General features: G+C 42.6%; 1 protein-coding gene across 1 annotated transcript in view; it reads right to left on the bottom strand.

Annotated features, from left to right (window-relative positions):
* The window catches only part of Csmd1 (CUB and Sushi multiple domains 1), a 1,354,421-nt gene that overhangs the window by 41,065 nt on the left and 1,290,487 nt on the right, over positions 1 to 22,869 (bottom strand). Inside the window, exons 52-53 of the mRNA XM_052162855.1 lie at positions 14,373 to 14,546; positions 874 to 1,047 (exon numbers count right to left, since the gene is read on the bottom strand). Of these exons, the coding sequence (XP_052018815.1) occupies positions 874 to 1,047; positions 14,373 to 14,546 (348 nt within the window). The remainder of the gene's footprint in view (positions 1 to 873; positions 1,048 to 14,372; positions 14,547 to 22,869) is intronic.

Genomic DNA, 22,869 nt, shown 5'->3' on the forward strand with positions numbered 1-22,869 from the left:
TTTTCAACTTCAAATTATAAACAATTCCGGTATTAAGTTAATCATGGAATTAGAAAAATAACCATTTACATGCCAAAGTTCTCCTTTTCAGCGATCCTTTTCATGTGACCTTATGAGGTACGATGATGACCTACCCCGGTTGTCAGGGTCCATGAAACAACTACACAGAGCCAGCCAGGCAGGGCCTGTCACAGATGCTCTCAAAGGAGCATGCTACGGCCCCACAAATGGACATTTTCCTCCTCATGTATCTTGTCAGTGTGGTCTTCCTTCTAAGCTACCTTTTAGACTTTGTATTTTCAGAGCACTATGGGAGACAGCACGGCTACAACTGAGAGATGTCTGCTTAATTCATGAGGGAGTGAAGACAGTATGAGGATGTGGCTTGACAGGAAGCTTGCATTGAGAAGGGGAAATTTCTATAAACATGCAGTGTTCACCTTGGAAGCTGTGGGTTTTGAGATGTTTAGAGGCACAGCGCATAAACATCTCTTTTGAATACATGAAGAACCCACTTGTGAAATTCTTTATTCTACATGAAACCCCAATATCAGGTAATATATGGCAAGGGAGTGACTGTACCCTGCTCTAATTGTCACAGTTTCTCATCCTGAATGTCCTATATGTGACCAAATGACATCAGTCACAAAATGCTTTTTAGTGAATTGATGAGAGAATTTAGCATCTAGGGGGACAGTATAGACGATGCTGGAAAGGGAAAGCTAGCATGGCAGGCTTGTACTCTCACAGGACAGTGAGAGGGAAAGATCACTCCTTCCCTTGACTCAGAGGGGAAACATGTTTGAACACTGACTGAACTACACAGAAAATTGAGGGAAAGTCTTCAGGGAGAGTTTCACAAACTCTACTCACGGACACAAACAGGGGTCTGCCCTGACCACTTGTGGTCCTGAAGGCAAATCCTCACAGAGGTGCCTACGAGCCGGAACCCAGGGTTGCATTGGTAGACCACTGTGTCTCTGTAGCTGAAGCCATCGCCGCTGATATGACCGTTCACAATGGGGTCTGGAGAGCCACAGTGACCCGCTGAGGACAGATACAAGAAACAGCAGAAAACTGATCAGGGAATGCGCCAGCAGGAGCCCAAGGTATTCACAACTCACTCACCTCCACTGTCAAGTTAGTCACAGAGATGGATTCATAACTGACTGGAAATTTCTACTCAGACATATGTGCTTTTAGTCTATATTATTTTTCTTTTCTGCATGTTCATACATTTTTTCAACAAATTGGGGAAGCCTTATTATTTACAATTATTTATAGCTATTCCCCCAACTTATAGTTCCTGGTTTACTTATTATTTGTTTCTTACTGGCATGGCACGTGATCTATCTTCTTGAATAAAAATTAAAAGATAGGTATGGGTTTCATAACTTACTGGCAGCACAGAGGAGGAGGAGGAGGAAGAGGAGGAAGAGGAGGAAGAGGAGGAAGAGGAGGAAGAGGAGGAAGAAGAGGAGGAGGAGGAGGAGGAGGAGGAGGAGGAGGAGGAGAAGAAGAAGAAGAAGAAGAAGAAGAAGAAGAAGAAGAAGAAGAAGAAGAAGAAGAAGAAGAAGAAGAAGAAGAAGAAACAGCTTCATCTGGGAAATGGATCTGTATAACTATTTATGAAATTTCAGAGGGAGGAACAGAGATCATAAAATGTGTCTAGTTTAAGAGATGTTCATTTGAGTCATGTGAAAACCACTAGTAGAAAAAAGAAGTCTCATAATCAGTAGGATGTATACTGAAGCTCAGTGAAGAGTCATATTGAAGGTGATAGGATCTGTGGTGGAGCAAGCTCACTTATCATCCAGGAAGCCAAAGGATATGAGAGTGTACCCATTAGTGCTACACTGGCAAGACATGGTGGAGGGACTAGATGGCTGCAGTTCTTGCTGAACTCATGGGGTGAAGGACTAAGCAGGGAGCAACTCTGTGGTCAGGGAGAGTAGAAAGGCAAATCAGGTTTTCTCTGCTCAGCTGTGACCTGTTACCAGCTGGCCTCTCTCTGTCTGCCCTTTCTGCCCCCCTTTCATTTTGTTACACACTGTCAGCGTCTTTTATATCTTTCCCCATATATAGAAATGGGTTGTTTTTTAACTCAATAGAACAAGAACGGACAACATAGCTTACTCTAGAAACCTAGGTTTGGGATTGACAAGAACAACAGAGACCAACACTTTCCCTTCCCAAGTACAATGCCTGTGTAGGAGCCACATACAGGTGGACATGGACACCTATGTGCAGGTGAAGCTTTCTATGGCTGCAATCACGCCAGCAGAACAGCCAGAGACCATCAGAACTGAGAAAAATATCACCCAATTATTGTCATGCTCCAGTGGGCTTCATCATTTTGAAGCAATTTGAACACCAATTGGTATTTTTGCTTGAGACAGCATTCTCCCTGTCTTCATCACCAAGCTTGTGACCAGGGAGTGCCATCATAGAGGTGAGAGATGGCACAAACAGAATAGAATGTACAATGAGAAATTATCAGTCTGATGGGGTTTACAATCACCATAATAACAGATCCCTGGATTCGTTTGTGAGGGTTAATTGAGGGAGGAGGACCCATCCTAAATGAAGGAGGTATGATTATATGGGGCAGGTTCCCAGAACAGTTTCAAAGGAGAAAGTAAGCTGAGAACCAGCATTGATCTTTCTCTGTTTTCTGACTGTAGGTACAATGTGATCAGCTGCCTCAAGCTCCCTCCCATAACGTGCTCTACCTTCAAACTGTGAGCCAAAGTAAATCCTTCCTCTTTCCTGTGGGAGACCAAACTGTGGGAAACCAGACTTTCAACAGCCCCCCCTTTGACAATCCCCTTTTGCTGACCCCTTGTTAGAAGCCTCTTTTACAAGGATGATTGTGGGAACCAACTGGTCCTTATCTTAGATAAACACCTGAGGCTGTTAGAGAAGAAACAGCATACCAGAAAAGCCATAAGATGCCTCAAGCTGCTTGTTGCCAGCATCCACACCAGATGTCCTCCCTTTCTTCTGTGCCATCAATCATTCTCCTTCAGCCCCTCCTTATCTTTTCTTAAGGTGTGCTTAAAACTAGACTTTCTTCCCATTAATAAACAGACCTTGACACAAACTCATGCTGCTTGTTCTCGCCCTGTTTCCCTCCCACCATTTCTCTCTTACAGGCTGGGTTCTCCTAGGCTCCCCGAATAACTAGGTCCCGCAGGACAGGATACTTTCCAGTTCCTTTGTAAGCTATTTTGTCACAGCAAGAAGATAAGTAGCTAAGAGGGGTAAGATCAAGAAGGCCACACTAGATTGCCAGCTCCATCATTTGGAAGGTTTCCTGGCCATCTGGACCTAGTTGGTGCTTCTCTATGCATATTACTTTCTATACTTGAAAACTTACTACCATCAGCAGGTTTTCAAGTAAAAGTAAATAAGTAAATGTCCTTGTAGTTGGCAGACCTGTCTCTGAGACCATCGCTGATGGTGTAATGGAAGGACACTGGTTGCAGAGCTGTCATCCTAGGCACTATCAGCAGCATAGTGAGCTCTCATGATGCTCAGTGGAGGCATTGCTCCAACCCCAGCAACAAGGACCAGAGAAAGCAGCATAAGAGTCACAGCACAACTTCACACAGGGTAGTAGCTGCTTCTAAGGTAACGGATACAATGCCTAGTTTCTAGTCACCTATATCAACATTATAGTCAGACCCTTAGAGATTACTAGACCCCAAAAAATCGAGGGCACCCCAGCACCCCACGCCTCAGAAGGCAACCCCCAAATCACTCTTGAGAAATGGTCTTGATGCAATAGCAAGAGAATTTTTTATTCCAGAGCTCTGGGGTCCACAGTCATACACCACACAGGGGTAGAGGACTGTGGGACCCTGAACAACTGAAGTCAGGGGTATTTAAAGGGGAAAAATAACAAGGCAAGGGGTGGAGGACAAATCATGCTCAGAGCAGGGAAGTACAGAATGAGGAAGTTAGGCAATAGTTTATGCCTTAAGGAAGGTTAGAGATTATCTGGAGCAAACATCCTTGGGGCATTGTATAGTTAAACATTGGGCCAGTTATCAGATGTGTCAAGAAGGTGGTGAACTAGATCCTGGAACAGGGTGGGCTATCTTTAGGATAATCTTGAGGCCAATGGTCTCAAGCTGAGGGCAGAAAGGCGAGTTACTCAGTGACTCAGTGCTAGGCTAATTGCTAGGGGTCTAAAAATATAGAGTTGGGGGTCTCTCAATATCCACGCTATCATTCTAGATCAATGGTTCTCAACCTGTGGGACTTGATGGGACCCTTTGAGAGTCATATATATCAGATATCCTGCTTATCAGATACTTATATTATGATTCATAACAGTAGCAAGTTACAGCTATGGAGAAGCAACAAAATAATTTTATGATTGGGGAATACCACACCGCGAGGAGCTGCATTAAATGATCACAGTGATAAGAAGTTTGAGAACCACTGTTTTAGATAGTTCCAAGATATTTGAGGGTCACTTCTGAATGAGGTCATTGAAAACCAGCCATGGTTGCTAAAGAGGGTACATCTCTTCTGAGTCCCCAAATCTCAGTAAGACAAAGTTGATTGGGAACACTCATTTTCAAACTCTACATGTCTCCACCAAGCTTTTAGTTCGTAAATAGATTGATGTAGCACATGTCTTTAAGTCATATGGTCAGGTACGTATCCCTTAGGAGGCAAGTAGCAAGGTGTACTAGATTTGCAAGGAAAATTTCCCAGGGTATTACACATGCAATTTGGCTACCCTACTCTCTGCAGAACGAGCCTAATTGCTTAAAGACAACAGAGGATATACTTCCAAATCTCTGCACTTCAGTCCTGTGCCAAATAGAAGGAAAAATCTATAGAATGATGTGGTAGTTTACATTCATAATTTGAATAAATGTAGACAAGATATCTTGGTGTCATTTCTGTCACTGGGATTAAAAAAAGCAAAAACAGAAACAAAAAACCACACACACACACAAAGCAACTTAGAGGAGGTTTATTTTAGTTCAGCATTCCAGCTCATAGCCTATCACCATAGGGGGTTCTAATTAGCAGGAAGTTAACTGCTGGCCATATCATGTATACAGTGGACTGGGATTTTGCACATTGTTTTACATAATTAAGACAATCCTTAGACATGCCCACGGGGGAACCTGATCTACCATGCCAGGCCAAGACTCTTTTCCCAGGTGATTCTTGTGTGCAGTTGACAGTTATTGACCATCACACTAGTGATCCCTGATGTGAAATAGCTGCTTGCTTTCATTTCTATTCACATGTACAGAATAGCCACAACAATTCCATTTATAGGATTTAACCCAAATATCAACAATAATATGTCAAACAAAATTGAGGAAGAAAAATCTCCCTCAGGTGAAACTTGAAATAAATGCATTCTGAGTCCTGTTTTGAATTTAAGATGGCATTGTAATGTAATATTGGTTTGTCCTTTGACTGTGAGAGTCAGTTTTAAAAGTCCTTACTGTTGTCGTGGATTTGAGTAGTAAGGAAATGCATCTAGAAAGAGGTTGTTGGTCTCATCACCACATTGATGTGAGACTTTGTCCTGAGGCCTATCTAGAGCCCTATTCAGAAATGTGTTTGTATGTGGAAATAGATGCTACCCCATTTTGAGGGATGACTGTTCCTCCAACCCTCAGCATATTGTTGGCTATGGTTTCTTTGAGTAGTCTAGTATAACCACATATAGTAGTTAATTTTTATAGTATTGTTGGGATGTAATCCCATGACAAAGGTATTATGACATGACACCTTATAGAAGAAAGCGTTTTTTGGGGGGAGGGGTTTTGGGTTTTGGAGGGATATGAGTCTTGTCAAGTCAGGGAAATGTGGCCCTAGGCAACCGACACAGCATGGGGGACAGAGAAGAGCTTTTTGTTTTGAACAAAAACAGGAAGAACGCTCATTGGGATTGCTAAGAGTCTTTAAACCCTCAAAGCCAACCTCCAGTGACACATCTCCAACAAAGCTATACCTTCTATGCCTCCCCAGCCAGTGCCACCAACTGGGAAACAAGTATTCAAATATCTGAGTCTCTGGTTTACATTCTAATTCAAATCATCATGCCAGGGGGATGCCTCACCTCACACAGGTAATGCTACTGTGCTAGGAATAAAGTAGAGTCATGTATAGCACCCAGAGACTGACTGTAGACCCCATGGACAGACAGGCATGCAGAGGCGCATAGAGCCTTGGATGCTGGAGACACATTGGAAGGCTGGTAATGCTAAATCACACAAAAACAAATTATATGCTACACACCGAAGGGTGAACATTGCACACTTTATATATGGGACTTTATCTTTGGGGATTCTGATTTTCTTATCTGCGGAGATCCTGGTACCAAGTCCCCAGAGTGATGAGCAGTGTAGGGACAGGTGAATATAAGTCTCTGGGGTTTTGGAAAGGAGTGTGAAGAGTTGGAAATGTAAATTAAACAACAACGTTGTGCTGATTCCATGAAACCCCTGCCTGTAAGTGTACTACATAGAATCTTACATGTGTTGAAGGGCAGCGCTCGTGGAGAAGGGAACATCTTACAAGGAGGTGAGGAGTGAACCCCTCTGCTCTACAAGAGGACACAGGTATTTGCAATGTACATCTCTACTCTCTCCCCTGAGACCTTCTTCCCTGCAGCTCCCCTTCCACTCTGCCAGTATCTGTCACTGTGAATATTCAACATTCCTGTGAGGATTAAATTGTAACCATTTTTAGAAAATCTACAAACCAAATGACCAACCTTAGTATTTGCCCCCAGTGATTATCAGATTTTATGCTGACGACGGAATACTGAGCATTAAAAATATCCTGTCTCTCAGGAGAGTCGGAACTGCAGGCTGCGTGACGGGATGCAACCTGTGTGGTGAGCGTCTTTGAGCTAAGCCAGGCTTACATGGACAGTGGACACCGGAGCCATTTTGAAGACCCTTCTTAAGCATGAACACGCAGCCATAAAATGTCAAGTGGATCAGATCCGTGAAAGGCACGAAAGTCAGTGCTGGCACGAAACACCCATGGACGTTTTAAAATCTGTGTATCTATCCGTACTAAAAAGAACACTGTAGAATACTGATGCATGAGTCTGTTTTACTTCTAAGTACAATTTGCAGGGGGTGATGCTGAGCAAATTTTCTTTGCCACATGTAGGCCATGGCCCCTGAGAACATGAAGTCCTGTGGAGGACAGGGGCTTGACAAGCTATGCTACACTGGGTGCCTCTGGTAGCGACACTGACCAAGGGCCTAACTCCTCTGGCACAGAGTGTACTTTTGCCAATTATCAAGAAGAATGCATGGGCAACGTTTGAGGATTTGTGTTAGAGGACTCTGAACTAGTCACCTTCCCAAGGACGCTGTGTGTGCATAATTCATAGAAATATGGGAAAGCACACAACTTCAGGGAGGAGGGGAGAAATTCCTCTTTTCTAATAAAATCACATTTCCTGTAATGTTACCAAGTATCTTTCTCGGCTATTTTATTAAATATTTTACATACATCTCTCAAAATCTATAAGATATCTGAAGAATATATTCCAATTTTATTCCCCTCAATCTACCAAAAAAAAAAAAAAACTAAAACACATAAAATACAGTTCTGAATGATGAGATCTAGCTATGTCAGCCTTTGTGAATGTCACCATATTATGCTCACAATAGGATTTGTGTCTTTGTAGTCATTAAGGTTCAACAAATGCAAACCTACTTCAAACAGCAATCAATTGGACTGGAGAGTTGAGGTTTTTATATAGGGTTGCTTATCAGGGGCATCTTTGACAGCAAGGATTGAAGAGGTAACCCACTGAGAAACCTGAGGGGGTCATTCTGTGCTAGGAAAATCTACATGCCATAAGTATGCTATCAAGGGATAATTGAACACCTTTTATAACAGGGTCCTTAGATTATAAGCATACCACTTTCTTCTAGCTTTTGTGCTCACTGTTGGGTTCAAGGGACATTACCACGAAGGAGATAAATACAAGAAAATAATTAAGAGAATGCTGCGATCATAAAACTTTCCTGATGGGTTAGGAGGCACCTGGTAGGGGAGTTACCGGGTCTGTGTCTTTGCAGCTTAATGATCCAGGCTAGATAGATATATAGCATTGTGCCTTACAGACAGAAACATAGAGCAAGTCCTCAGTAACTTAAGGAATTCTAGAGGCCCAGTCACAGTGCAGGAGTGGGGTAAGCCACAATGTGCTCTTGGAATTTATGTGATGCCTTACCATGACACATATGTGCATGCCTTCACATTGAACTCATCTGCAAGGATGCACGCACACACACACACACACACACACACACACACACACACACACACACGCCAGCCTTACTCAGAGCTTCAGGCTCAGAACTCAGATTAAATACTTTGAATAGTGTGGGAAGCCATCCTGAGCTATTCGGACTTATGCTTACTCACGGCCCTAAGGTGGTGGCTGCTAAAATATGAGAACAATTAACTAGAGACTTCCCAGGAGCTATCTGTGCGAGAAGATTCCCGAGAATACCACAAGATGTTCCTGCCCTAACCACGGAATGTTCCTGCTGGCGTTAACTCCAGGTGTCCTCACCTGGATGACCTCCTCGCTTCCTGCTTCCATCGCTAGGGTGTCTCTGCCCTTCCCTCCTTTGTCTGGTGTGAAGGTCAATTCCTTCTCTGTAAGCCTTAAAACAAACTTACCTCCCCGACTTTAAATGAAGCCTTGACACAACCCAGACTGACTCTGATTTTGTTAGCGTGCTTGACTTCCCTTTTCTCTCCCCCCCCCCATTTTTGACCCTCAGGTAGTGCCTCTTCGAGACCCTGGAATAACTGGACCTGCTGGACGGGTCAGAATAGGATTAGATTCCATTCTTGCCTGTGAGCCAAGAAAATTGCCCCACCTCTCCTTAAATACAGATTTTATATTGAAAATCCCACAAGACATGGCTAGTGTATAATCATCCTTTCAAATACTAACTCATTTCTATTCAATGACCAGAGATATTCTTTGCTAGTGGATATCACTGGACACATCTAGAGTACCAAATGCAAGATAGAGTACCCCTTCCACCACAATCAGAAAAGACCATGCAAAGCAAAATATTCTTCTGGGTACTCATCAAGATAGGTAGGAGACTTTCCACCCACAACCTGTACTAACCATCTACCACTGTATCTTATATAGTGCTGGGGATCACATGGCCTGAGACTCAATACAGTTTGGATCCACAGAAGCCATTGGGACAGCGCATAGGTGGACAGTTCTCTTCTGAAAGGAGACTCCGTTATGATGCTAAACAGAACTGGCATGATAACTTGATCTGTTGTGGTGATGGCTTTTATACTTAGTCTGAAACCTAAATTTCCAGTATACTGAGTCTACAGTTACTAACCATATTGGTAGCACCAGCACACCATCCCGAGCACATGAATTTAATTAGTTTTATTCTTCATAACACAACTTTCATGGCATCTCTACCTACCCTACCATGACTAGCAAAGATAAGAAAAACTAACCAAAACCAGCTCATTGCATCTTTCATCCCATGCCATTTCAGATATCTAAAATTATTTATTTATTATTTCTAATACATCTGCTGGCTAAATAATGCTAAAATGTTTCCCAGACATTCTTCACAAACTAAGGTCACCAGATATATCATAGGGACACACCCATCCTCAATGTCTATGTGAGCTCTCTGCAGAACTGGCTGGCATCAAGGAGCTGTGTGTTTTGCTCATTTTATGACAACTTGCCACATGCTAGACTCATCTGGGAAAGGGGATTCTCAACTGAGATTCAGAGGATTTACCTCTAGGCATGTCCTGAGTGTATTTTCTTAATAAGTGCTTGATATAGGAGAACCCAGGCCTCTATGAGTGGTGGTGCTACCTCTAGGGAGGTGGTCCCAGGACATATAAGAAAACAGACTGTTTAATCCACAAAGAATAAGCCAGGAAACTCAATCCTCAGTGCTCTCTCCATCAACCCTGCTTTCAGGTTCTTGCCCTGACCTCCCTCATAGTGGACTATGGTAAGGGACTGGAAACTGGAATGAACCCTTTTTTCTACAAACTATGATCATGGCATGCTAACATAGCAATAGTAACCCCAACTAAGATACTGGGTATGGAGTACTGAGGTGCATAAAGAATGGAGTGAGAGAGTGGAGCATCTTGACAGTGGAACTGAGCTAGGTGTAAAATATAGAAGAACAGCCATGGGCGTGGGTAATGGAGTATCTGTGTTTCTCAGCACTGTTTATTGTCTCCAGATCATGGATTTCTCCTATAAGATCTTGTCTTTCACTCTGTCACTGACCATATTCAGGGGACACACCTGCTGCCTGCAGCTTCCTATGGAATAACTGATCCTCTCCTCCTGGCTTTGGGTACTTCCTGTGCTCTGTTTATTGCAGTGATTTTTTTCCTTAAAGCCACAGAATTTAGGGTTATTGTTTTGTTTTATCAAGCAATAATCTCTCTTTGACTTGAGGTCATGTTATTACATATATTGTTTTCTGAATTTAAAAATATGAATATTTCTTGGGAAAAATATATCTTCCACCAAAATGCCATGATTGTTAATACCAAGAAATCAAAGCCTTCTAAACACAGCAGGGCTGATGCACATAGGAACTTATAGAGACTGTGGCAGCATGCACAGGGCCTGCATGTGTCTGTATAAGTTGGGGGTCCTAGAGCTGGAAAGACAAGTCAAAATATGCCCCCATTCCTATCACAGAGCTATCTCCAATTAATACTCACTTGCAAATGAAAACTTAGTTTTCTCCAATGGAGTTTCACAAGGGAAACAAACCACCCTTAAGCATAGAGCACATGCCCCGCAGTAGATGGTAAAATGAACTCAATGGTATTATTGGGGCCTTTCCCCCACGTATGGACCCTTTGTGTATATAGCATAGCTTCTGGTTTTGTGCTTTTATGGGATTTCTGTGTGTGTGTGTATGTGTGTGTCTGAGTCTACATGTGTTTCTTGTGCTTTTTCCTTGTTTCCCTTGTTTGGGTGTTTTGTCTTACTCTGCCTTGCTTATTTTTGTTTTATCTTATTTTATTATTATTCTCTAAATGCCTAGTTGTTTTCTAAGAGAGACAGAAAGGGTGTGGATATGGTTGGGAGGGGAAGTAGAGAGGTACTAGGAAGTGGGGGAAGGGAAACCATGACTAGAATATATTATACAAAACTAATTTAAATTAAAAAGATATCTTCACCAAATGGCATGAGTGATTCTGAAAGTCATTTTCCAAAGCGACCATCAAGTCATCTGCCATAGGACAGTGCTGGTTCTATAGGTCCCTCAAGGTCACTCATCTTGGAAGAAAACCAGAGTGCTCTTGAGAAGGCCCTAGCAAGGAAACAGGTGAGACACTGATTTGAATATTAAAGTGCAAATCATGACATGGAAGAAAAATAATTGCTTCCTTGGTGAGTAAGAACATCTAAGCATGTGGAGAGGTCTAAGCATGTGGAGAGGTTGTCACTGGCTCTGTGGTGTGGAGGCATGTGGTATCCTGGGAGGGAGAAATTATTGGTCCTACACTTCTTGTCACACCCAGGTCCTCTGTCAATGTTTCCTTGTGGCTCAATGTTGGTGGGAGAGGGCAGCTGCCCTTTGCACACCACCCTTTGAGGAGGGACTTATTCTCAGTGGAGTAGCATTTGATCAGGAGCCCCTGTCTGTAACCATATAGCCTATATTTAAAGGCTGTTTTTTGTTATTAGTGAAGCATGACCATGGGCAAGCTCCTCACTTCTCTACACGTTTCTCTTCCGTGACAGAAGTAACATGCACTTACTTTGTGTTGGCATACGAATTCAATAAGATTGAATAAGCTTCAGAGTGCCATACCTGTGTTACCAATAAAGACAACATTCACAGATAGTATCTCTCATGAGGCATCTAGGCATCTAGTTAGCATGTGGGCTCTGGAACACTGCAGCAATTGTGGTGTTAGATATACAGTATCTGTGCCAGGCTTAAGCACGTGCCTTTATTGATCCATCTGTTTGACTATCCCACCATCTACCTTGGCAATAGTTGAGCTAGGCTCTCCCCTGCTCATCCACAGGCTGCATAGCTAGCTGTGCTTTCCCCTGGGCCTACATTCTTGTTGGGTTACACTATGTGATCTACCCACAAGCAATCTGTTACTCCAGCACAGGGATACACTCATTACCATATTAAGCAGATTATGAATCTTAACAGTCAAGTTTCAATGGTCACTGTGAAACTATATTTGCTCAGTTGAAAAATCTTTACACTAAATTTACTGCCCATTATTTAGCCAGACATGCAGTAGCTATTTGCCATCTTAGCCCTTTCCTGGCTATTCATCTCCCTGTTAAATGATCTGCTTCTCTGATTATCATTACTTTTTCACAAGTCCATCCAACTTCTCACCACTCAAATTTTCTTCTTTATAACCTGAAGGTTTCCCTCTCATCTTATGTCCAGTTTAAATTTCTCCTAGAATCAGAAGTCAGTCTGAAAGTTTTCAAGATGGATTGCATCCTATCAAGACCACACTGGTGACAATGTGGGACCAGCAATGGGTCAAGTGTTTCAACCTGTGGGATTAGAGTCTTAAGCTTGGATAGATGGATAACAGAATAACTAGAGGTTTATTTGGGACTAATGGGACATAAGGTAATCCTTAGCCTTAACAGATTTAGAAACTAAATCATTTAATTTTCCCAAGTTTCCCATGCAGCCTAACCTACATACTGACCTACCAGGCCAAAGCAGATGTGTGTTTTAGATCACTCACCCCATGCCCTTTGGTGCTAAATTCCACTGAAGTAGAAAGAAAAGACATTGTCCCTACCAAGGCTGCCATGTGCAGAGGGCTTTACAATGGCCACCAAGTCCTTATGAACACTCAGGAAAACATAGATAAGGTCCTGGAAGACTAGGGCTAAGACAGATACTAGAATATAGGAGGATGCTAGAGAAAGATAAGACAATGGAAAAGGAAATCATTGAAAAAGGCAGGGGTAATAGAGAAGGGCTGGGTACTAGAAGGGGTGTGGTGATGGAAGGGGATGGGGTGATAGAGGTGTGGAATGATGGAGGAAAGTGGAGTAGTAGAGGTAGATAGGATACTGAGGAATTGAGATGATAGAGGAAGAGGGATGATAAAGGGAGATGGAGTGATAGAAGGATAAGATGATAGAGGGAGATGGTACCCCAAAGATTAGTGAAGGGAGGTGGGGGTACTGGAAGGTTAGTGTATGGAGAAAGATGGGATGGCAGACATAGGTGGGATAATGGAGAGATGGGAAGGTGGATGGATGAGGTAATGGAGGGAGGTGGGTACTGGGAGGGTAGGATAATGAACAGAGATGAGATGATGACATCGTTGGGATACTAGAGGTTAGAGTGAAGAAGGAGGTAGGGTACTAGAGAGAGGTGTGGCACTGGAGAGAAGTTGGGCAATGGAGGGAGTGGTACTGAAGGGATAAGGTGGTGGAGAGCGGTAATAGAAGGCTTGGCAGATGGAAGGAGCTGGGATACTGGAGATAGGTAGGGTACTGATAAAATGCTATAGATCCGAATGACACTGAAAGTGGCAATGAAGACATCAGTTGGAGCAACTTTGAGATACTGGCATATCTGAACTGCAAAACTTTATCCACATTTATGCAGAGAAACACCATCCTCCAGTCTTTAAAATTATCCAAGAATAACATTAGAAAAGCAAAGCCACGATATTACAGAAACATGCAACTTTAAACAGCCCACAGTACTTCCTAGGTTTGATGACTAACACTTCAGTTCCCTGATGGGATTTTAAGCTGTTGAAAATGTAAAAATGTGTATAACTATTTGGAAATTTCTATTTCTGTTTGCTAAGTTTGTGAAGATTTTTGAGTACCATGTAGCCTCAGTCCTCTATGAGATAGACTTTTTAATTTAAAGATTTTATTTTTACATTTAATTAGATGTATATGTGTGTCTCTGTGTGTGTATGGATGTGAGTTCAGTGTCTTTAGCAATAAGAAGAAATCCCATGGAGCAGGAGCTATAGGTCATTGTGAGCTACCAATGACTTAAGTTCTGGGAACTGAACCTGGGTCCTCTGTAAGGGCAATAAGCACTCTTAACCATGAAGCCATTTCTGTATCCTCTCTACAAGACAGATTATATGCCAGAGGACATAAGACATGACCATCATTTATTTCTTAGACTTCCAGACACTGAGAGTTAGAAAGAGGAAGGTAGCTATGCCACTGGCCAGATTCAGCAAGGCTGCCAGAGACTTAAGAACCAGAAGCCCCATGCATCCCATACTCTGATCCGTTGACAAGGTTTAATTGAATTACACCACATGGGAACTTACGAGTAGCTTACCCAGACACCTTGTTTCAGATCCGCTCCAGAGACCATTGGCCAAGCACTCCCGGACGTGGGAGCCCACAAGTGTGTAGCCGGTATTGCAGGTAAAGATAGCAGTGGCTCCATACATAGTGAGCGTCCCTATCTTGTTGCCATTTGGGGGAAAGGACAGGCTTCCACAGGAGATGACTGAAAGAGAAAAGCTGTGTTAGTCCAGGTCTGAGCTATAGTAGAAACCATGGGTATTAGTTTTCCTAAAAAACATACAGCGATGAGGTAGACTCGGCCAAAAGTTCTAGTCTGCTGGGGCTTGACAGGACAGCTATCCCAGTTGTACTTTCCTTTTCTATTGTTCTTAACATAAAATTTCAGATGTCCTACCATATTCCAAAGCCATTGAGGTTCCTGCAGTGACTTTTTCATTCTCACAGATTGATAACCATTTTTTCAAAATGGTCAGAACATGTAATGCAACAACCTATAAGACTATTTACTAAACAAGTAGACTGTCCACTTTCCTTTCTATACTCACCCTAAGAATGATGTTTTTATGGGGACACTCACATGTACCTTTCAGGGACATGAAAAGTGCCCAAACACAGCATGCTGGGTTGAAATCTAGCACCTTTGACTCTAGCCCCAGCACCTAGGTCATTTTATTTCCAGTTATTTGTAGGACCTTATCCTTGCCATCTCAGATATGATGGAACATAGTTTCTGTGACTCCAAATTAGTCCATTCATGGAGGTAAATTAATGGTCACCTACAGTAGAAATACTAATGACACCCACCATCTCAGATGCATAAATACATGAGGCCAAAACCTACTGAATCTTGTAGTAAGAAGAAAAATCCTAAAACTTTCAAGGTTGATAGACCAAGAGAGGTTCACAAGTGTTTAAACAAGAGTGGAAGTCTTAGAAAAGCTACCCAAGAGAAAATAAATGTTCAGATCACTTACTAAGCAATGACATGTTCAGGACAAGGTCATGCTAGGTAGTGGCAAAAAGACAGAGCTCCCATTCACAATAATGAGATGGCAAGACAACACGATCATGAGGGTGATCAGCCAGGTGAACATGGCTAACCTCCTAACAGCCTCTGCTGTCTGATGGGACTGAGGATGGCTGAGGACAGTGAAAGTCTATGCTGAAGACTAGTGGAGACACTGAGTCAACAAGACAGTCAGTATCTTAGTTGTTTTTCTCATTGCTGTGACATAATGCCCTCTAGAAGCAACTTACAGGAAAGAGATTTATTCTAGCTTGCAATTTCATGGTGGGAAAATCATGGTGCTGTTTAAAGTAGTGGACACTACTCCGATGAGTGTAGCAGGAGCCTGAGGCATCTTGTTCACTCCTCCTCAGCCAACAAAAAAGCAGAAAGACACATGAAGGCTTGACCCCACCAATGATCTACTTCCTCCAATAAGGCCATGACTCCTAAAAACTACACAAACTCCCAGACAACTTTACCAGCTGGGACTAAGTATTCAAACAACAAGTCTGTATACAATCTCACATGTAAACCACAATGGCCTTGACCTTACAGGGCTGGTGCATTGATGACTTGGACCCCAGCCTGTGTATCCAATGCTTGACATGTGAGTGGACCATGAAGACTTTGACCTCATCCTAGAATGAATGCATTGATGGATCAAACATTGTAACTAACTGTTGTGATGTTGTAGAGACTGGGGAGCATGAGGCTGGTTATAGAGGGGTACATTGAAAGACACATCTTATTCACTTTGAAAGTTACACCTTACCCATGACCATCCTCTGTTTCTGCTTTCTGGCAACCTTGGATGAATAACTTTATTCTTCTGTCCTACTCAATAAGGTCTCATCGCATTCCAGAAACAAAGCAATACAAATGTACAAGCCACAGACCCATGGGGACCTTTGCAATTATGACCCAATAGAAAATTGTCCCTTCTCAAAATTGCTTTTCTCATCCAGGTAGTGTGACTCTTGTCCATAATCCCATCCACAGTCTGGAGGCTTAGGCTAGAGGCTTGCCATAAAGTCCCAGCAGGCCTGCTTTAGTGGATGAGAGACCCCGTCTCAAATTATAAAATAAGATTGCTCAAAAACCATTTTCTTGGGTTTTTGTCACTGTGATTAAAAAAAAAAAATCTAGCACAAAGTCAGAGGAAGGAAAATGGTATGAATGTACCATTTAAACCCCCCCCCCTTAGCTTAGCTTCTCTGAATACAAGGTGTGACTCCCACTCAGTAAACGAGCAGACCTGCTTGGTAAATATGATCTGTAGGGGTCACTTGCCGGGAATCAGGAGTCTACCTCCAGACAACATCTTGCTGAGAGAGCCTCTACATTTCTTAGTGTCTGAGAGACTGTTAAGCTAAAACCTTCACAGCGGCAAGTGTGAGCTTTCAATAATTTGCTAGCATGTACCATATCAAATGTCAATGGATTCAAGAGGGATTTAGGTTTTTATAATTTGCTGTGAACTTTTCTCTAAGCCTTTTCCCAAACACTGTGTGAACCCTACCTTGAACTGTGATATTTAGCAATTCATGTTGAAACTTCAGTGCTTATCAGGGATGTGTTCAATGACAAGGCTGGACCAGTTTCCTAGCTGAGAGCTCTGCAGACCTTTATGGGAAGAGCAGGGAGAAGATGCGCATGGGATTCTATCCTCTCAACCTTGGCTCACACATCCTGGTGAGGAGACTATTTAAAGTCTATCCTCTAATGAGGCTCATTAGATCACAAGCAACTAACAGAACAACCACTGAGCTTCTGGGCAGCTGGATAATGGGATTCTAAGCCTAGAGTTTCTCTTGGCTGCAAACCCTGCTCATTAGTAAGGGTGGCAGAATAACTTGGAAGAGCCTAATTGGGGAGCCCATCAGCACTAAAAATAACCTTGTCACAAAACAAGGAGAAGGCCTATCTCTATGCTAGCCTCCCTCCTGGTCTCCAAAAATGGATTCATTAGTCGTGCTTTTCCTCTACCACTCAAAACACATCCACACTCACAATTCACAGCACCCTCAGAATCCATGTGGTATCTTTGCACAGCAAAGGTGCCAAGTTGAGGGTACTCAGAGGACACCCTGTGAGGTGAGGGCTATCTGAATGTATTTTCCTACCATAGCAGTGGGTGACGAGGAACTCCTCATAGACAAGCTTCTTTTTCCTTTCCTCTACAATTCACAGAGAGATCTATGTTGAACAGTAGCCTGATGACACCTGTTTTCTCATACCACAAGGGCAGCATTCCTGTCAGCAGCATGGACCCTTATAAGCAATCTTAAATATTGATGCTTTCTACTGCTATAGTCAATATGACTCCATGATCACACGCAGCTCACATGAGCAATCCAGAGCATGACACTCTTCTGGGTGTGAAAAGAGGCAGGACATGAGCAGAGACCTGGAGATGATTGTAAACACGCGAGGGAGTGGTGCTGGATGACAGGCTGAGTCACTATGAGAGGCTTCCAGGCCCACAGCCATGATCTGTAATTGGGTATATGTCTGAAGGCCTCATCCAAAATGAGGATGCTCAGGGCAGAATCAGCTGCCTGTACAGCAGTGTGCAGATACTAGAGCTACTGATAAGTCTATTTTGTTCAAGTCATGGTGTGCAAATGCCCACTCTAATAATAGGTGACAGTGGTCCTCAAGCAGGAGGATGGAATGCCTCTGCTGATGTTTGTAGATAGACCTCTGCCATTGTGTTTAGACATCAGTCTGTACATGCCTCTGGCTAGTAACCAGAAGTCACAGAAACCATCCTGCACCTCAGTTTAGTGAAGACCTGCTCTCAGGAAACTTGGAATTAATAGGTGGGCAACAGGGACAGACTAGAACATGGATGATCTTCTCTCTATACATTTCTAAAGGTCTAGTTTGGCTTTTTTGTGTGTACATAAATATTAAAATGTAAAGATTTCTGATTTATGGATCTCCACAGTAAACATGCTTCTTGCTTTTAAATCAAAACAATATGGAGTGTGAGAGAAAGAATTCTGGATTCCCCATTGTGTGGGTATTTTGTCTGCCTCCTGCAGAGGGAGGACTCCAGTGGAAAGATTTCCTCCTCCTGTGCTGTGGACACACAGGGAGTCTGAGACCTTAGAACCACTTGGAGTGATAATGACAACCCCCACCTCGATTCCCATCCCCCACCCCAAGAAGCTGGAGGACTTATTGGTTCTCAGGGAGCTATGATGTACTTGGAGGTGGCCAAGGGTCTGTTCCTCCTCTGGATTAAATGACCAGCAAACCAGGAAACATATCACCCTGGATCCCGAGTAGACACATAATGGGAAATAGTGGGCTTCCTTCACATCTCATTGCCTGGCCATTCTGAGATAAGCCACAGGTAACTAAAACCTTATAAATTACAGTTCCAGCACTACACCAATGGTTTCCATGACAACACATTTGAAGATGCTGCTGATTCTGTCCCAGCACCATATGGGAAGCAATAGTTTCTTCTGTAGGGATATAGTCATAGACTAGAAAACTGGGCTTAGAAAAATGTGTCATTCTAAGTATGTTTAATTGAGAAATTGAATGGTGTTTAAACTTCCTGGGGTTTTCATGTGCCCATTTCAAGGAAAAATATATTATTACTAGTATTGATCTTGTATTTCTTTTCTGGATGTGTATGGATAAAATAGAGAACGGGAAAATAAAGAAAATTTAAGTTACAATAAACTGCAACTTCATAAAAAATAACAAACTAACACATTCACTGGTTTCTGTAGATTCAAAAAAAAATGAACATGTAACATCTTAATTTCTTTCTTTTCCTTCACTTTTGGAAGGTTCAGACCTGGGACTCCTTTATCCCTTCTCAGCAGCCTATTTACGCTGTTTGTCCTGAGAGAGGAGATTTTTGTTTGATTTAATTTCCTAATTTGTCCTAAAGGGAAGTACTGTTAGATGCCAAACTAAAGCTGGCTGTGGAGGATACCTGGCAACATGAATATTCATGAGGGCACAAGGAAACAGTGGGAGGGAGAGTGGAGACAGATGCTAACGGAGCATGCGCACTGGACATCTGAACACCAAGTTCATCATAAATATCTTCTCCGAAATACAGCCCAAGACTACAGAAGTACCTGGGATCTTTTCAGAGTCCACAGACATCCCTCTGTTCAGCCTCTAGTCTATGAAGTACCTGAGTATTTTATACCTCCACTAAAATAGCATAATTAAAGAAGTTCTGAGAAAGGCAGGAGGGCCCAGCCACACCCATGCAGCCCCATTCCATAGAGACTCAAAAGGACACTCTTCTCATAAGCTATTGTTCTGCTCGGAAAAAAAGAATCCTTATTGTTTATAAAAGTGTATTTTATATTGGTATGGAAGGGACTTGTTTTATATAAATTAATATCCATTTATATTTTCTCAGTTTTTGTTAAAATTGCTTAAATGTTTTCAAATAATTAGCTGTTTCAATTTACAATATAGAAAGAGAAAATTTTCAAGGAATTTTCAAGCTTTTCCCCCTGGCCAGAGACCTCTGCGTAATCCGCAGGGTAGGGCTTTACCCAGACCAAGCTGTCTTTAGGCCCTGAGTCAGTTCACTTTTGGTTTCATAGGTGAGGTGGACAGGCTGTGGCTATTCTGGAAAGGTGAGCCCTTAAAAAGGCCACCTGGTCCCTGTGTTCTGAGCGATGGGAACCATGAAGCTGGAGGGGGTGAAGGACATATATTAGAATCTGAGAGTGGATCCCATTTCCTGAGATTGTCCATTGAGAACCAGCCATAAACACAAGGACCCATGTGAGTAGACAGCCGTTCCTGACCCAGTCAGACTCATGTGCAGACAGGACTCCAGTAGCACCAAGAAGGCAGCTCTGAAAGGCCCCAGGCAGGGAAGACAAAAACCCTGTGGATCCATCTAATGTTATATGCTACAGCTATGAGTCCATCCCATGTCACACATAGAACCCATGGTCCCACCCAATGCCAAAAAAAATAAAAATAAAAAATAAAAAAGACACTCTAGGACCATTCAATGTCACATAAAGAACCTGTGGTCCCATCCAATGTCACAAGCAGGATCTGTGGGCTTATCCACTGTCAGAGGCAGAACCAGTGGGCCCATCAAATGTCAGACGCTGAACCTGAGGGCCCATCTGTGTCTCACGGGGCTACTCCATCTGGGATAAGTATTTTCCCAGCCACAGATGTAGCTCCTCAGGTAGTACTGACTGCGCTGTAACCTTGACAACAGATGTTTCTGAAGTTAGGGACCCTCTCCCCAAGGGCCTGTGGGAAGAAGCTGGAGAATATTCTGAACTCTTGGGTGTCATTTTCAAAGCATTAGCAACAGCAAACCAGGTCCAAAATGCTAGAACGCACCATAACCCTCCACGATAATTCAGAAATGTCTGCTCTGATGTTTCCAAAAAGGAGTTTCTAAATATTAGCAAAGCTTTTACCAATGAAAAAAAATTCAAAATGCATAAATAGAAAAAATTGATAATAACTGTAGTAGTTTGAAAATGAGAATGGCCTTCATAGGCTCATATATTTAAATACCTGGTACCCCGTTGGTGAGACTATTTGGGAAAGATTAGGAAGAATGACCTGATTGCAGCACTTATATTATTAGGGCAGGCTTTGAAGTTTCAAAAGAACATGGCATTCCTGGTTAGCTCTCCGTCTCCTACTTAGCTGTCAGGATGTGAGCTCTCCAACTGCTGAACCATTGTTATGCCTTTGTTTCACAGTCTTGGGTAGCAGGAATCCACAGAGTCCTAAACCTGATTAAACTTCTTTTATAACTTGCCTTGATCATGGTAACTTATCACAGCAAAACAAAAGTGACTAAGACAGCAGTATCCATCTTTTCAGGTAAGAGAAAATGTTTAGTGGAGTTGTAACAGTAAACACACAGCTCCCTGTGAACTTTCTGGTCCTGAGCCCTGCTTTGTCTTTCTCAAACATAGATTTCCATCTCCAAAACACTCTCCCAGGGCAATTTAGATCCTTGAACAATGTCTGGGTAAACATCCTGTCTTTATAAGACAGGAAGGGTTTCAGAGATGTGGGAGAGACGAGATGAAGTCGTAGCAAAGGGGCTGTCCTTGCCAAGACGGACAACCTGAAATCCAGACATGAACAATACATCTAAAGCAAAGCATAGTTTCAGGTGGATTCTACTGATTCTAGAAAGTACATCTGTGCAGCTATGGTAGGATGCAAGAGACACATTGAAGCATGTGGCACAGAGCTCATACTCAGCCACATGTGTCAGTAAGCTAGTCGCCAGCATGCACAGTGCACATGTATGGGGTCAGAAGGTGGGACAGTTGCTATGTGGCTCCTGTCACACCAGATGAAGTTAAAGAGCAAGGGTATGCATGTGTGTCAGGACAATTGATCTCCAGAACCTCAGGACAAGCACAGTACCAGAGCATCCTGGCCTGGTTCCATGTTCTTTCCTAGTTAGGGCTACCTTGCTGCTTCTGGGTTAGATTCAAGAATTAGGAAAGCCCCAAGTTTGCAAAGACTCACTGGTAGGTGTGAAGTATTCTGGAAACATAGCTTTAGGCAGTGTCATCAAGTTGACCATGCCTAGCAAGGTCCAAACATAGGCTTAGAGGGATGCATCAGGAAGCCTTGGAATCAGGTATAGGAGAGTATGAGGAGACTGCGGCATCTACAGAAGCATCCCACAAACCCCTTAAGGAGGTTAAAGTCTATCATGTCAGAGCCTCTGTGCTATCCTTGTCCCTTCTTGACAGCCTGAATTCTGGGCTCCCAAATCACAAAGAGGCTCTAAGGAGTCAGGGGATATAGGTGAGTGGCAAAAATGTGGGATAAATCAGGACAATGGCAGGGAAAATTAACTGTGAGTTCCTGCCCAGGCATTGGACACCTAAGGGAAGGAGCCATCAAAGCCACCAGGAACCATTACAGCCAAACTGACAGCAGCTTTGGGAAATGAATCATAGTGAAGAAGGGTATTTAGGACTTGAATGTCTCATGCCACTAACCTCCCCCCCTTAGTTATCTCTAGGTTCCTGGGAAAAGCTTGTTTTACATGAAGAATTAGCATTTGCTGTATTAAAAGTCGAATTGAAGTTATTATGTAAAGCACCTAATCACACATGCCTTTGTTTTCCTCTTTTTATTCTACTTTCATTCTTCCTGTGTTGTGTACTGAATAAATCTCACCCAGTCCAACTGAATGTTTCAGTGTTTGATAATTTCCTGTCAACAATCAGTAAAGATTGGATATCAGAGGTGTACAAATCAAAAAAGCGCTCTGAACAATGTCAGCTTTGTCTCAGGTTCTCATTTATTCATATTTAGCCATTCATCATGTACCTGAGAGGATAATCATCTCCCTTTTCAAGACAACCATTGTGGAGGACAGATTCCTTCAGCATAAATACTATTTCCCAAGATCCTAATGAGAAGTTTGTCATGGCTTTCACACAGAAGAATAGCCAGCTCTTCAAACATTGCTTTTATTTGTCTTTAAGCTCAGATGTGAAATATTTGACTATTCTAA

The sequence above is a fragment of the Apodemus sylvaticus genome, chromosome 18, assembly GCF_947179515.1.
Source record: "Apodemus sylvaticus chromosome 18, mApoSyl1.1, whole genome shotgun sequence".
NCBI classification, from domain to species: domain Eukaryota; kingdom Metazoa; phylum Chordata; class Mammalia; order Rodentia; family Muridae; genus Apodemus; species Apodemus sylvaticus.